General features: G+C 35.2%; 1 protein-coding gene across 1 annotated transcript in view; it reads left to right on the top strand.

Annotated features, from left to right (window-relative positions):
• The window catches only part of LOC121308597 (corticotropin-releasing factor receptor 2-like), a 30,527-nt gene extending 21,006 nt beyond the window's left edge, over positions 1-9,521 (top strand). Inside the window, exons 6-10 of the mRNA XM_041241069.1 lie at positions 3,479-3,551; positions 5,567-5,652; positions 6,581-6,716; positions 7,696-7,737; positions 9,177-9,521. Coding sequence (XP_041097003.1) covers positions 3,479-3,551; positions 5,567-5,652; positions 6,581-6,716; positions 7,696-7,737; positions 9,177-9,317 — 478 coding nt within the window. The 3' untranslated portion in view covers positions 9,318-9,521. The remainder of the gene's footprint in view (positions 1-3,478; positions 3,552-5,566; positions 5,653-6,580; positions 6,717-7,695; positions 7,738-9,176) is intronic.
• Positions 9,522-13,510: the final 3,989 nt, after the last annotated feature.

Genomic DNA, 13,510 nt, shown 5'->3' with positions numbered 1-13,510 from the left:
CTAATTCACCCTTTAATACCTGTGGCAAAGTGATGAGTGCAGTGCCATGCAGGTACAAAAGACACAAACAATTACTTTCAGGTGCAGGGGTGTTTATCGATAATAATAGCAATGTCCAGAGCCCTAACACCTGTAAATAATAAATACAGTGGCGTGCATCACTCGTAACTATAATCCCAGAGTTTGACCCGCAACCAAAAGTCCAGGTTTTACAAACACCCACGCTAAACACGAAGCACAAACACAAGACAGTGAGTGAAATTAAGTGCTAGTGGTGATTACAGTACTCTGTGAAATGCTGGGGTGAAAAGTGATATCCGGGTTAATGCTGGCTTGTACTCCAGCTCCGGATCGTGTTACTGATAGTCTAAAAAGACAAACAGTTACAGCCGACTCTTTACAAACACAAAACAAACACTCACAGTTCTCAGCAATACGTTTACTCCTTTTAGGTTAACCAACCATTTTCAAAGGACCAGATTACTTTGCTACACCCCATCTGCTCCTCCAATGTGCAGATGCCAGGTTGTTTCCCTTTCGGGTCATTGAGTTCGGGACCGTTAGCTCAGTCCCTTTTCTAGCCGACAGACTTTCACGACCCACAGGAATAAAGTGTCACGCCTTTTAGTCCAGGGTACTCTGCTCCCTTTTTGTCTAGTACCCTCTCAGGTCAGGAGGGAGATCTAACACCAAGTGTCATTCGTTCTCTATTACATACCCCAATTCTGTCTTACTTGCATCATCCACAGCCACTATATGGTCTGGGACGAAAGAACAGGTGGCAGCTGGTTGTGCTGACCTTTATAATCTTTCTTGTCTCCATAATAGACCTTCAATAGGTGCCAGCCTATCTTAAAAGTTCTTAGCAAATTACATGCATACCAAGTTGAGTGCTCAGCAAGAGTTAGACAATTACAATGATTATTAAGTTTATTATGAGGCTTTTCCAATATAATTTGGTCTTTTAACAATTAAAATACAATGTGATACTCATAAAATAATTTTAGACTGCTGCTGACTTATTGTACAAAATCAGTCAAGAGCACATTTAATTTAGGCTTTGACAAATCATTAACATGTTATTAGGAGCCATTCACAGTTGGTTTGTTTGTACAGTCTATCAAGGAGAGTGCAGATTGGTTGCATAAATGAATTTCCAATGCAGCAGGCATTACCTGCCACTTAACTGACCACAGCAAGAGTTAGGTGTCTTGAGCGGAAGGCCTGTTAGCTTTTAGAGGGCATTTACAGTACTGTACATGTTGGATCGTGTCCACTCTCTATGGTTTTTATATGGCCACAAAATGACCACACATTCATAATGAATTCCAATGGAACAACATATAATGAACAGCTATTCCATCGGAATGCTTATGAATTTACAAACATTAATATAAGGTTTTACCCAATTGTCTGATTATAAAAAACAAAAAAAACAAAACAAAAAAAAAACATTTGTAGGACCACCATTAGTCAGTCAAAGAAAGATTACATTCCATGTGAAACCGCACAGGCTGGAAAGTGCAGGAATAGTAATTAATTTCATTTAAATAACGGATGCCGAAAGAAAAAAAAGTTTTATTTTTTCTTTTGTCATCATCCAAGCTCATTCATATTTATGAAAAATGCCTTTGTTAATTAAAAGACTTCCTTTTCAGGATCAACTTCTAAGGGCTTGATTATTTAACAAGTTTTTGTAAAGACTACATTTTATTGAAAACACTATGTTGGAGATTAAAAAGGAATATTTATGTGGTGCTGGATAACATACTGTGACAGGGAGGGCTATTATTATTATTATTGTGTTTATTACTAGTGTATGTAGATATATTTTCTTCCTCTGGAATCTTTTTGTTCTTTATTTTCTTTGCTGTTGTGGGATGCAGTCCCCCTCCCCCCCTTGAAAAAATATCAGAAGAAAATGGAAACCACTCCTCTATTTACACTTTTCCTGTTTCCGGGATTGGCTATGGGTAGTAACCACCATAATAGGGAGATCCTTCTGAGACTCACACAGCAGACTAGATAATACTGGTACATCATGGCCCAGTATGACTGGAAAAGGGAAGTTCTTTACTAATCCTACTTTCATAGTCAGTTCCTGCTCATCAATTTTTCTATTTCACATTACTCACTGGATACTCCATGGTGCCCCCATGCACACAAGCAATAGGGGTTACCCCTGCTGGCTTCTTGTGATTCAATAAATAGGCCTTTGCCAAAGTCGGACGACTCCCAGAGTCAAAGCATCCATCTTATTGCCTTCAATTTGTATAGTCTTTATCGTAAAGTTACCAGGCTTACCCCGGGTAGACGGCTGATATTTTGGACACAATTTATACACAGGCCCAGTCTTTCCACAGCTATAACACAGCTTCTCAGGATTGCACACTTACCTGGCTATCGATTTTACCCTCACTAACTGAAACATGAATTGGGGGTCTTACCGAGGAACGCTGTATATCAACATAAAATATTAAAACAGTGATGGGTAAAGTGCAAAGTGCACAATGTTAAAATGTACTCTATATGAAAAACAAATTGAGGTCAAAGTGACGTACAGCGTGGAAAAGACACTTTCAGAGCATCTGGTTGTTAATGCAGTGAAGTGTGGCCTTTATTCACTGCTATCTAAAACATTTTTATACTCATATGAAGATTACCCAAAGGAAAAAAAAAAAAAACTTGTATTTGATAGATTTTCCTTAATAACATTTTTATTAACCATGTATGCTTTTTTATTGAAATCATAATTTAATGTTTTCAGTTTCATTATTCACCACTGATTGCAACACATGTTTTAGTTTGAACCCCTGGCCGAAGAGCAATACGAGCTGCTTGTAGTCCTCTTGTGGGAAAAGGGGTTAACAGTTTCAACAAATCTTTTCCTTGCATATCCGCTGGCTTGACAGACCTGTCCTTCCCTTGGCAAGAACACTACAAGGATACAGAATGCAACACGCAATGTTTGGTATAACTGATTCACAATCAGGTGTATTTCTAGAGTGGGGTTAGAAGAGCGCAAGTAACTATACAGTACAAATATACATGTAAATGTCTGGACTTCATCATCCAGAACTCACTGGGGACATAAGAGGAAGCAAGAGTGAACAGTGTTTATATTTTCAGCACACGGTTAGCGAGGGACTGATTTATTGTTTAGATAGGATGTGCTATTCTTAATCCTTTGATATGTAAAGGATAATAATAAATAACATAGTTTATCTGGTAATTCCCATACACTGAATTAAATAATATTGTTTTTCACTCAACACACATTTAAAATAAAAGATAACCGCTCACTAAAATGTCAAGAAAATTCATAAAGCCATTTTGAAGCAATTATAACAGGCACACTGCCAAAATGTTTGATTTCATTTAAGCCTCACATCATGTTTAAACTCACTTTTACCAAGGGATTTATTTCAGAAAACATTAACTGCAAAACATGATCTTTATATAAATATTTTTTTTACAGATGCTGGTTTGGGAAGGAACCTGGAAAGTATATTGACTACATCTACCAAGGCCCAGTGATTCTTGTACTTTTAGTATGTATATATTTATATATTTTTTCAATAAACAAGTGATTACACAGTACAATATAATAAGGCAATGGAGGCTGACACAGCAGGCTTTACCGGTTCAATTACTGATCATAGTGATGGTTAAGTGCCTCAAACGAAAAGCAAGTACTTCTAATAAAAACAGTTACACTAAAATAATAACCGCAAGATTTCAATTTCAATTCAATTAATGCTACTATATTCCTATGGATTTTCCCTTGAATTTGCCTTTTTTTAAATGTCTGTATAGCAGGAAAATTCTTTGCTAAATCTAGCTCAAAGAAAATCAATTCATGATTGGAACAGTGTTAACAACATTATTGACTGGATTCAGATAAGATACAGTAATGAATAAGACAGTATTTACATATTTACCTTTACTGTTAATTCTCAAAAGATTACCTAATGTGCACTTCCCTATGCTGCATAGAACTCACAGGTGCAGTTTTGATAGAAACACGCTGATCTAACCTCAGCGATGTCTACATGGAGTCAAAATACAGTGGTCCATATTCATAAAACTTACCGTGTCCTTTATAGTGTCAGTAATAGTGTTTAACATGACAGTATTTCATCAGGTGATGCGTGAGCAGCATTTACCATAAAAAAACATCACTCATCGCGACATTAGAATAACGTGCCCTTAGAGACCAATTTTCTCATTAGCATATTATTCGCCTGATTCATTAGTCTGTATTGTATCGTTAATTGACCCTTACTAGCGTCATAATTACTATGTGCCTCAAACCAGCCATAGAGAATGAGGTGCGTCTTAACGGTATCATTTCCTAGCATAATTTCTGCATTTAAGAACATGTATTTAAGCCAATAGTAACAGTAAAAGTATATGTTTAGTTGTAACACTTACATTAAATTGCATTGTTAATGTGGCTGAACAGGATAGCCTACTTACTGGCTGGAAAACAGAAATCATGTTTGTAGCCTAATTGTTGCTCTAAGAAAACGTCATGCTTGGTGTGTTTATGTGGACTGTACATTAAGAGAAGGGAGATATCTTGGAACAGGATCCTCCTGGAAATGAGAGAAGATATGTATTCCTTGCTCTTTTTTACTCTGATGATGTGATTCATAGCAGGTATCCATTTTACAGGAGCAAAATTATTCACCTTTTTGGAGAACTAACATGTACTGCAGAGTCGAACTGCTAGAAACAAGGCGTGATTATGATTATGATGTATTACAAATAAAAAAATAAACACTCACTATTTTTTGTTTCTACAGTATATTTATCACTTCAGTGCGCAGAAAGCTAGTACTTAGTTTTACTCTTCATAGTGTCACCTCTACCGATAGAGGTAGCTGAAGTCATTTTAAAGTAAATTATATTTGTTTCATAAAGTCAAACGAAACCTGCTGAATAATGTTACGTTAACATATAAAAAGTTTTTATTATTATATAGCGCCTTTCATCATGGACCACCAGAACAGAGCACTTTACAAGATACGAGACTAGGGTGTGTGAGCTATGTATCAGCTGTAGAGTCACAACGTCTTACCCGAAAGACGGAGCACAAGGAGGTTGAGGCTTCTAAGTCTGCTACATACCATTTTAAATGTCCATTATTTTGGAGAATTGCTGTAATTCTAGGGGGAAGATCAACCCCCTTTACTAAATCATGCTGGCTATATCATGATGGCTGAGCTTGCCATCATGTTCAGGAAGTCTATTTTCTTACTCTTTCTGGTAGTCTTCCTAGATATTTTTTCTTGTCATTGTCCAACCAGCTGCTTCCACACATGACTGACATGCTTTGCAGCCAGTGATGTGAAATGCTTTGACTGCTGATGTGAGCTATGTCCATAGCAATGGAAAATAAATGAAATAATAATACAAAAAAATCACTGAGACCTTAAAACTCTCCAGGTGGTTTCAAACATTTAACATTACATGATTATCCATACTATTTATGAATATGGTATATTGCACTGTATAAGTGACTGTGACTATTAATTGATTTATAACTTTCATTCCTGATCAGATAAACTTTGTTTTCCTGTTCAACATTGTGAGGATCCTTATGACAAAGCTGAGAGCTTCAACCACATCTGAAACAATACAATACAGGTAAGTACAAAACTGCATCCTGTGTTATTTTATTGTGTCTCAGTTTTTTATATTTTTAAACATCGTTAAAATCAGCTCAAACCAGATCAATCCAACAACACTCCATTGACTCCAAAACTTCTCCCAAACTTCCTTTATATCCCATTACCCTTTGCACGCAGCATCAATTAATCTTTATTTTATATAGCGCCTTTCATAGTGGACCACCATCACAAAGCGCTTTACAGTATATTTAGGAACAATGCATAATACATTAAAATACAATGAAATACAGGGCATAGTACATTAAATATAAACAGTAAAGAAAAAGAACAATCCAACAACATTAAATACAAGGATGTGAATTCTAAACATTGTAGCTGCATGTGTCATACAGAATCATACGAATAAGATGGAGTGAAAAACCTGAAATATCAATTTAGACAGCCGCTAATAACAGATATCAGGCTTACAGAGCATTGAAAGCAAAAGAGAACAAGTGGGTCTTGAGAGTTGATTTGAAGAGAGCGACCGCAGGTGTTGGTTTTCAGTCACCATAATTGTCAATAATTAGGAACGAATGGGTTTCATATGAAATGTTTTGGTTGCCCAAATACTTTTGTTAAAGTATGAATATAGTTTTTGCATTTTATTTTTCATTTTATGTAATAATTTGTTGTTTTATTATAACGTTGAATCACTACTTTAATTTATTTATCTATTTAGAACAATTAGAAATTATAGAAATCACTTTCTTTGTGTTTTTTCTCATTTTTTCTAACTGCCCCAATACTTTTGTCTGCGACAGTGTATGGGTGTGTCTATCTGTCAGTTTGAATGTATGACATACTTTTAATAAGAAAACTAACATATATCACTAAAATAAATGCTAAAGCCTAACATTTTGTTGTTTTTGAATTTAACATTTGAAATAATTTTTTATCTTCAGGAAAGCAGTGAAGGCCACTTTAGTCCTTTTGCCACTGCTTGGAATTACCTACATGCTATTCTTTGTGAATCCAGGGGAAGACGATATCTCACAAATAGTTTTCATATACTTCAATTCCTTTCTACAGTCCTTTCAGGTAAGCAGACTACGTTTGCTTGCCACGTTCTGGACGTGTTGTCACCGTTTTCTAGTGTAAGAAAAGACTCCAAACAGTAAGTGTGGTTTGGGCGGTGCCTGTGTAAGTAACACAAACAAAATAAACAAAACAAAACTCCTCTTAGAAACACTAACTAAACTTTGGATTTAGCCTTATCTATTCATCAGATGGCTAAGCAGCTTACCGGTTTAACACACATTGTAATTACAATACAACATATACACGTACGTTCAGGTCACAGCCTTAACCAAGGCCCAGACCACCCAGTTTCCCCTTCTATTATTTACGGCTTATCAGCCTCAGGTGTTTCCCATTGATGACCCAATCACCCAGCGCTGTGCCTGTTGGGCAATGTAGTCTTGATTCTTCCCTGGTTAGGACTGTCCACAGTTAAAGTGGAATTTCCTGACTTCAGTCAAGGTGTTTTTTTTTTTTCTAAATGCATTTAATCTTCCTGCATTCCAAGTTCAGCAACACAAACAAAATGTAGCTCACCATATAATAAAGTAAAACATTTATAATAGTACAACCTGCAGTAGGCAGTCTATCCTATAGCCTACCCACAAAAACAATAAAGGGGCTAGTGTACTTCTATATGCTTCTAAATACATAAATACCCAGGTAAGATGCTTTAATAGCAAGTTAGAAAATGCACTGGCTGTGTTTATTACATGGTTTTCTTCCCATCTGTTGTTGCCATGTTCCTTATGTGAGTGTCTGTATAGTTTCAGCTCCTTTTGTTTCAATAAAAGCGTCTGATTAAACTTCAATTCCCTTCAAAACAGTAAAATATGTCTATGTTATAAATTTCAGGAATGGTTTGATTTTATACTGCGTTGGAGAAACTGGAAAGCACATGATTTTAGATGTAATATACCTTCTTATAATCCTTGATTAATGAATTAAGTAATTGTTAATCCTCATGTTTTTTGTTTTTTTTGTTTGTTTTTTTTCTCAGGGTTTTTTTGTGTCTGTATTTTACTGCTTTCTCAATGGAGAGGTGAGTTGAGTTTATTTTTTCATGAAATTATCCAATATGACTCCCTCAGAGACAAAGCCTCATTTTCAGTCTCTGGAAGTGATAAGAAGTGTTAATGAGGCAGGTATTTTTAGTCTATAATATAAAGCAATTTTAATTTTAAACTATCTGTGATATGCAAATCCTCTGGGTGAGAACGCAATAAGTGTGGTGCTATTCTCAGGAAGATGATGTGAAGAAATGTTCTGAAACAACAAAAAAAGCAGGAGACTAGAAATAAGTTACATCCGTACCATAAGGGCAGTATGCCCTATTTTGTATTTATTAATTAATACTATTTTATTTGTATAAGGTAAACACTTTTGTGCTTTATATATGAAGTGCGCAGTATACTTGGAAGTATCTAACTCACTACAATCTATGTAAATGAGTGTTTTACACTTCTGGAGAAATAGAGCAGTATTTGTCGATGGTACATTTTGATATATCGAAGTGTACCCTGCTTTAGACAAATCTATTGCTTGGTACCTCTGCATGTTACAAATGTACCATTCTTTTCAAGCACCTTTAGTGATCTTATCTTTTAAGTCTTTCTAATTTGCTATTAAATGTGACATCTGGGTCCTTTTTAAATAATCGTGCTGATAAGGCGGTCGTTACATTCCACTTACACATATAACATTGGCTGTGTTTACAATTCCTTTACAGTCACCTGCTTTTCTAGATTCTAGAGATGCACAAGGGGTTAATCCAGTGTCAATTTGGTTTCATTAACATTGTTCTATGGGTCCAAATGCATCCAATTGCAGAGATAAATAGAACAATCATCATCTTACTGAGACAGACAAATTTCATGTTTAGACATTGTAAACCTATGTCAAAATAAAAAAAAAAGACAGGGTATAGTGGATTTATTTCAGGAATAATAGCACTACTATCTTTGTGTTCAACCTCTGTTTTACTATAAACATAACTATTGTTTGTCTCAGCCCACTCAATACCTTTTACATGGTGAAAAATATGTGAAACCTGTTTATTGATCAAATAAATTAGCAAAACTGATTTCCTGATTGCATGTAATGTCAGAGTAATTCAGAATTTGAAGTACTGCAATTTAAGGCAATTTACTCCTTTTTGTATTGCTTGGCTTTTTCTTATAGAGGATGCTGGCTATATGACAACACACAAATTATGAAAACATCAAAAATCCATCATTACCTCAGCAATACAGTAGCACCTACTGGTCAGACACCCAGCGAGCTTGAGTGGACAGAAAAAAGCAATTCATTGGGTGGGACTGGAGATGTCCACTGTCCTTTAATTCTACTTACCTGTTGTAGGAGTTAATAATTTGCTACCCAAAAGTTCTGTATCCATTTGTAGGAATTTGTATGCTTTGTTTCATCAAGAAAACAATAATGTGTCTGATGTCATTTCTTTATCCTCTGGACTAAACACAGGTTCGTTCAGCTGCGAGAAAAAGGTGGCACAGATGGCAAGACAACCATGCCCTTCGAGTGAGAGTGGCCAGGGCAATGTCCATCCCCACTTCACCAACGCGAATCAGCTTCCATAGCATAAAACAGACGACAGCTGTTTGATCCTCTGAACTGCCAGTGGCCTTTAGAGAGCTTTTGCACTGTGTTCTGGTTATTTATTTTCATATTATTATTATAAGCCAGTAGAAATGACCTGTTGTGTTTGTGAACTGGTGTGCATTTTGTAAAAAAAAAAAAAAAAAAAAAAAAACTAGGGAAGAAAGCATATCTGGAAACTGGAAAATGGTTACTATTTGAGAACATTAAAAAAAAGAAAGCCGGCAGGTAAATTTAGAATTAATGGTAAAGCACAGAAGGTCCAGGGTGCAGGGGGGGGGGGGGGGGGGGGGGGCATTCTTTTATTTTAACCGTTTGTTGTCTCACTTCAGTGCGCTGTAAATGTGTTTGGCTTCTCATTTTAAGGGAGTGTTTAGTGATATCTGTTGTAACATCTGTTGAGTTATTTAAAGTACATATTTTTATGAAAAAAAAAGATTGATATACCTGAAACTGTTTTGGGTTATTGGTCGTTTAGTTAACAACAGTAAAGAACAGATTCATAAATACCAAACTTAATTTTATTCATTAAAACATACTTGGAAAAAATTATTGTAAATAATAAATACATCTTCTGGATGGACTCATCTGTCATTTTTGTTTCCATTGGCAGCAGATACCATTGTGTTTATATGAGATTGTCAGCCCCAGCTTCCAATGGACTGGTGGAGTCAATACAGCAGTTACAGCATGGAGGCAAGTGTCAGACCTCAAACTGTAGAAAAGGTGAGAATAACATCAAAAAACAATGTTAAGCAAGCCAACAGCTGACAAAGTGAGCTTACAGAAATAGGCAACCAACGACCTGCTAATGTCAACATTTTCATTTAAACATGAAAGTTATGTTTGACCTTTGTTTAGACAGCTTCTCAGAACGCACATTTACCTTAGTTTTAGATTTAATCTAGCCTTGGTGTGACTGTATTTCTAAATATATTGTAAAACTGGGATACATGCAAATAGGGAATCTGTACTTATATTGCCATTACATCAAAATGATTTAGTGATATACAGCTATGGCCAAACACATTTAGGATTATATATATATATATATATATATATATATATATATATATATATATATAATATATATAATATATATATATACATAATTTATATCTTTTATTTAACATCATTTAATCAAAGAAACTACAAAATTACATCGCAAAAATCCACAGGAAGCCTTAATAGTAGTACAGTATTTCATCTTAGATTTTGAAATTTCCCATTTTTGTCAGTTTTCTTGTTAAGTATATGGAAAACTACAAAGCAGTATATAATTCAATATACTTATGTAACATTATTCAACTGGTATCATTCAACCTTATGAAGGCAAATTAGTTAATTCTATTTGGTGCTGCAAAACATTTGGCCATACCTGTACATCTGTTACTGAGCGATCCATTGCATTGCTTAAGTTTCAGAATTTGGAGGGTGTACATCATCAATGGTTTACGGTGTATCTTTCCTTACAACATCATTTGTTCAATATACGGTGTGGAAAACAATAATTTATTTTTATGAGGACTTAAATCCTTCAGCTCTACACCATGAACATTGATGTCACTGCATAACTTTGCACCTTAAGAAATGATGTAGAACCACTTCAACTGTCTATTTGCAACTATAAAATGGCCCATTACATAAGAAAACAAAAGCTCATCGAATTATTGTATTTGTATTAAATGTATAACTACCCATTAAAAAGTTGTTTCGCAATTTAAAAAAATAATTAATTAAGCAAATATATTTATTTTGAAAAAAATTCTGATTTGTGTATGTTAAAATATGGATACTGTATGTAAATGTTAAATGTTTTCTTTTAGACTCTTGAACCTAAAATATCACAAGGTTCATTTAAAAAAAAAAAAAAGTTAAACTTAAACAAATGTGTATTCTTATTTGTCTTTATTATAATGAGGCTAAAGAAATCCAAACAGTGTGTTGTTCTCCAACAGCAGCACTGTGTGGAATCTTGTTCTGCCAGTCGTAAAGATAGGGTCTCTATTTGGTAATTGTTTGTTAATAGGTAATTAAGGCTCCAGTTACAGTATAAAAGACCCACTCCGGACTCACAGCGAGAAAGACTGTCAAGGAGTGTTGAATGGGAGCGAGGAGGTAAACGCTAATAGTAGAATAGTTAAATAGCTGCACAACCAGTGGTTACTATACCCCAGTACTGCCTTGTGTGTGTCTATATCTTCTATATTTTATGTGTCTGTGACATCATCCACTAGCTAGCTTACCACAGTGCCCAATAATGAGCAATTGATGTAAAACTTAGACTGTTGCGTTTTCATTGTGCATCAGTATATTACTTAATGTATGTGTTATCTGTTTAACTCTTATTTCTTCGTAAAATGTAGTAGTTTGTTTACCCCAACTGAACTGTTTTGGGTAGGGATTTTCCAATATTGTGAAAGTTAGGATTTAAAGACAACCTATCAATTAAGAATGAAATGCCTTAAATAATTTTCTCTGAATTTCCTAGTCAACTAATGTCAATTTCAATACCAAATCACTAATGCCAATTATGTAAATTAGGTAAATAAATACATATTTTAATTTTACATAGCAAGCTTATTTCAATTGTAGGACTGTAACACATACATATCCCAAACAACAGGCAGCTGTACTGTATGTCATTCTTACATTGTTACAAATAGTGGCACCAAACATTATTCAGACTGTTACAGCTAGTTATAATTTACTTATAAACTAGAATTATCTTGACCCAGTAAACTAAGTACCTAATTTTCTAAAGAACACGTTTGACTAGAAAACCTGATTTCTGTCGTGAAATATGCCATTCTACTTGAAATTTGGAACCATGGTTTAAAAGCAGAAAGGCTGCAATTGCTGTAGGCATTGGGACCTATTTGTTTTTCTCATCAGAATAAGTATGTGTCAGGTTATTTGAGAAGAGATAGGACTTTAACCACTACCTGCCACATACTCCAAATCAAATATTCCTTTGTCACTGGTAATAAGTGGTATCTATGGCCCAAAACTGCTTAATAAATAGTACAAGATAACAAATATAATATGTTTAACTAACACATAATGGGATCTATTTTAATGATCAAAAACAGCAACTGATCAAATAGTGTTGTCTTTATTAAACTTGAATGATGAACTTCCTTTTCTGTATTTTATTGTATTCAGGCTGGGACAGAACATCATAGGATGTGAACAGTTTTAGACAATTGCTGTTAAGATTTTAAGATACAAAAGTTAATAAAAAAAAGACCCTGTGGCAAAGTGGTTTGCAGTGCACAAGTGTGGAGGTGATGTGATTACCAAACAAAAGACAGACAACAAAGTTCACAATCCAGTGCCGTTTATATAATCCCAGGCAATACACAGCACTGTTTCAAACTAAGGGTTTACAGTCCTAAATAATAAACACAGTTCGAAACAGTAAACACAGCAGAACACACACAAAGACACATACATGATCACAAGTCCAGAGTGAGTGCTAAAGTGCTCATGGTGAAATACAATTTATATTCATGCACAGTTGTGAAGTGTTGTCTGGGTTTAGTCCTGGCCTTAAGCGAAAGCTTCGGATCATGTTAGCCATCTAAGAGCAAACAGTTGGATTAGACACAACAAGCAAACAAAATACTTGTAGTTATTTTACAATTCTCCTTTCTCGGTTCAGTCTTTACCATAACAAAAGGAACAGATCACCATCAGTCATGCCCTCTTCGTTAGCGAGTGGAACCGTTTCTCCTCCAATCAGCGATTACCACATAGCTTCCCTTCTGGGGCTATGACCTGGTGTACCATAGCTCCGCCTCCTTTCTAGATAGCCGACTTCCACCTAACCCTTGGAATGAATTGTTCGACCATGCAGTCCGGGGCACTCTGTTCCCATTACACAGCACATTCACAGGTCAGGAGGAAGATTTATAACCAAGATTCATTCTTTCCCTGTCACAGACCCCAATGTGTTTGATTAAGGTAATGTATACATTGAAATAACTGCAGCCTTGCAATACATATTCTTAAAATTGATATTATGTAATTCACCTATACCAGCACCCAGGCAACTTGTGTCATAATTGTTTTATCTCAGTAGTGATTTATTTGTTTATTTATAATGAAAGGAACAAGCAAAATTCCTTATTTAAATTTGTTTCTGTATTTTGTATAGACCTCTAAAGCTGTGGTTCCAACACTGGTCCTGTGGACCC

The sequence above is a fragment of the Polyodon spathula genome, chromosome 3 (genome assembly GCF_017654505.1).
Source record: "Polyodon spathula isolate WHYD16114869_AA chromosome 3, ASM1765450v1, whole genome shotgun sequence".
In the NCBI taxonomy this organism is placed as follows: Eukaryota; Metazoa; Chordata; class Actinopteri; order Acipenseriformes; family Polyodontidae; genus Polyodon; species Polyodon spathula.
Note: the sequence above shows the minus strand (reverse complement) of the source record. Positions and strands in the feature narration are given on the sequence as shown.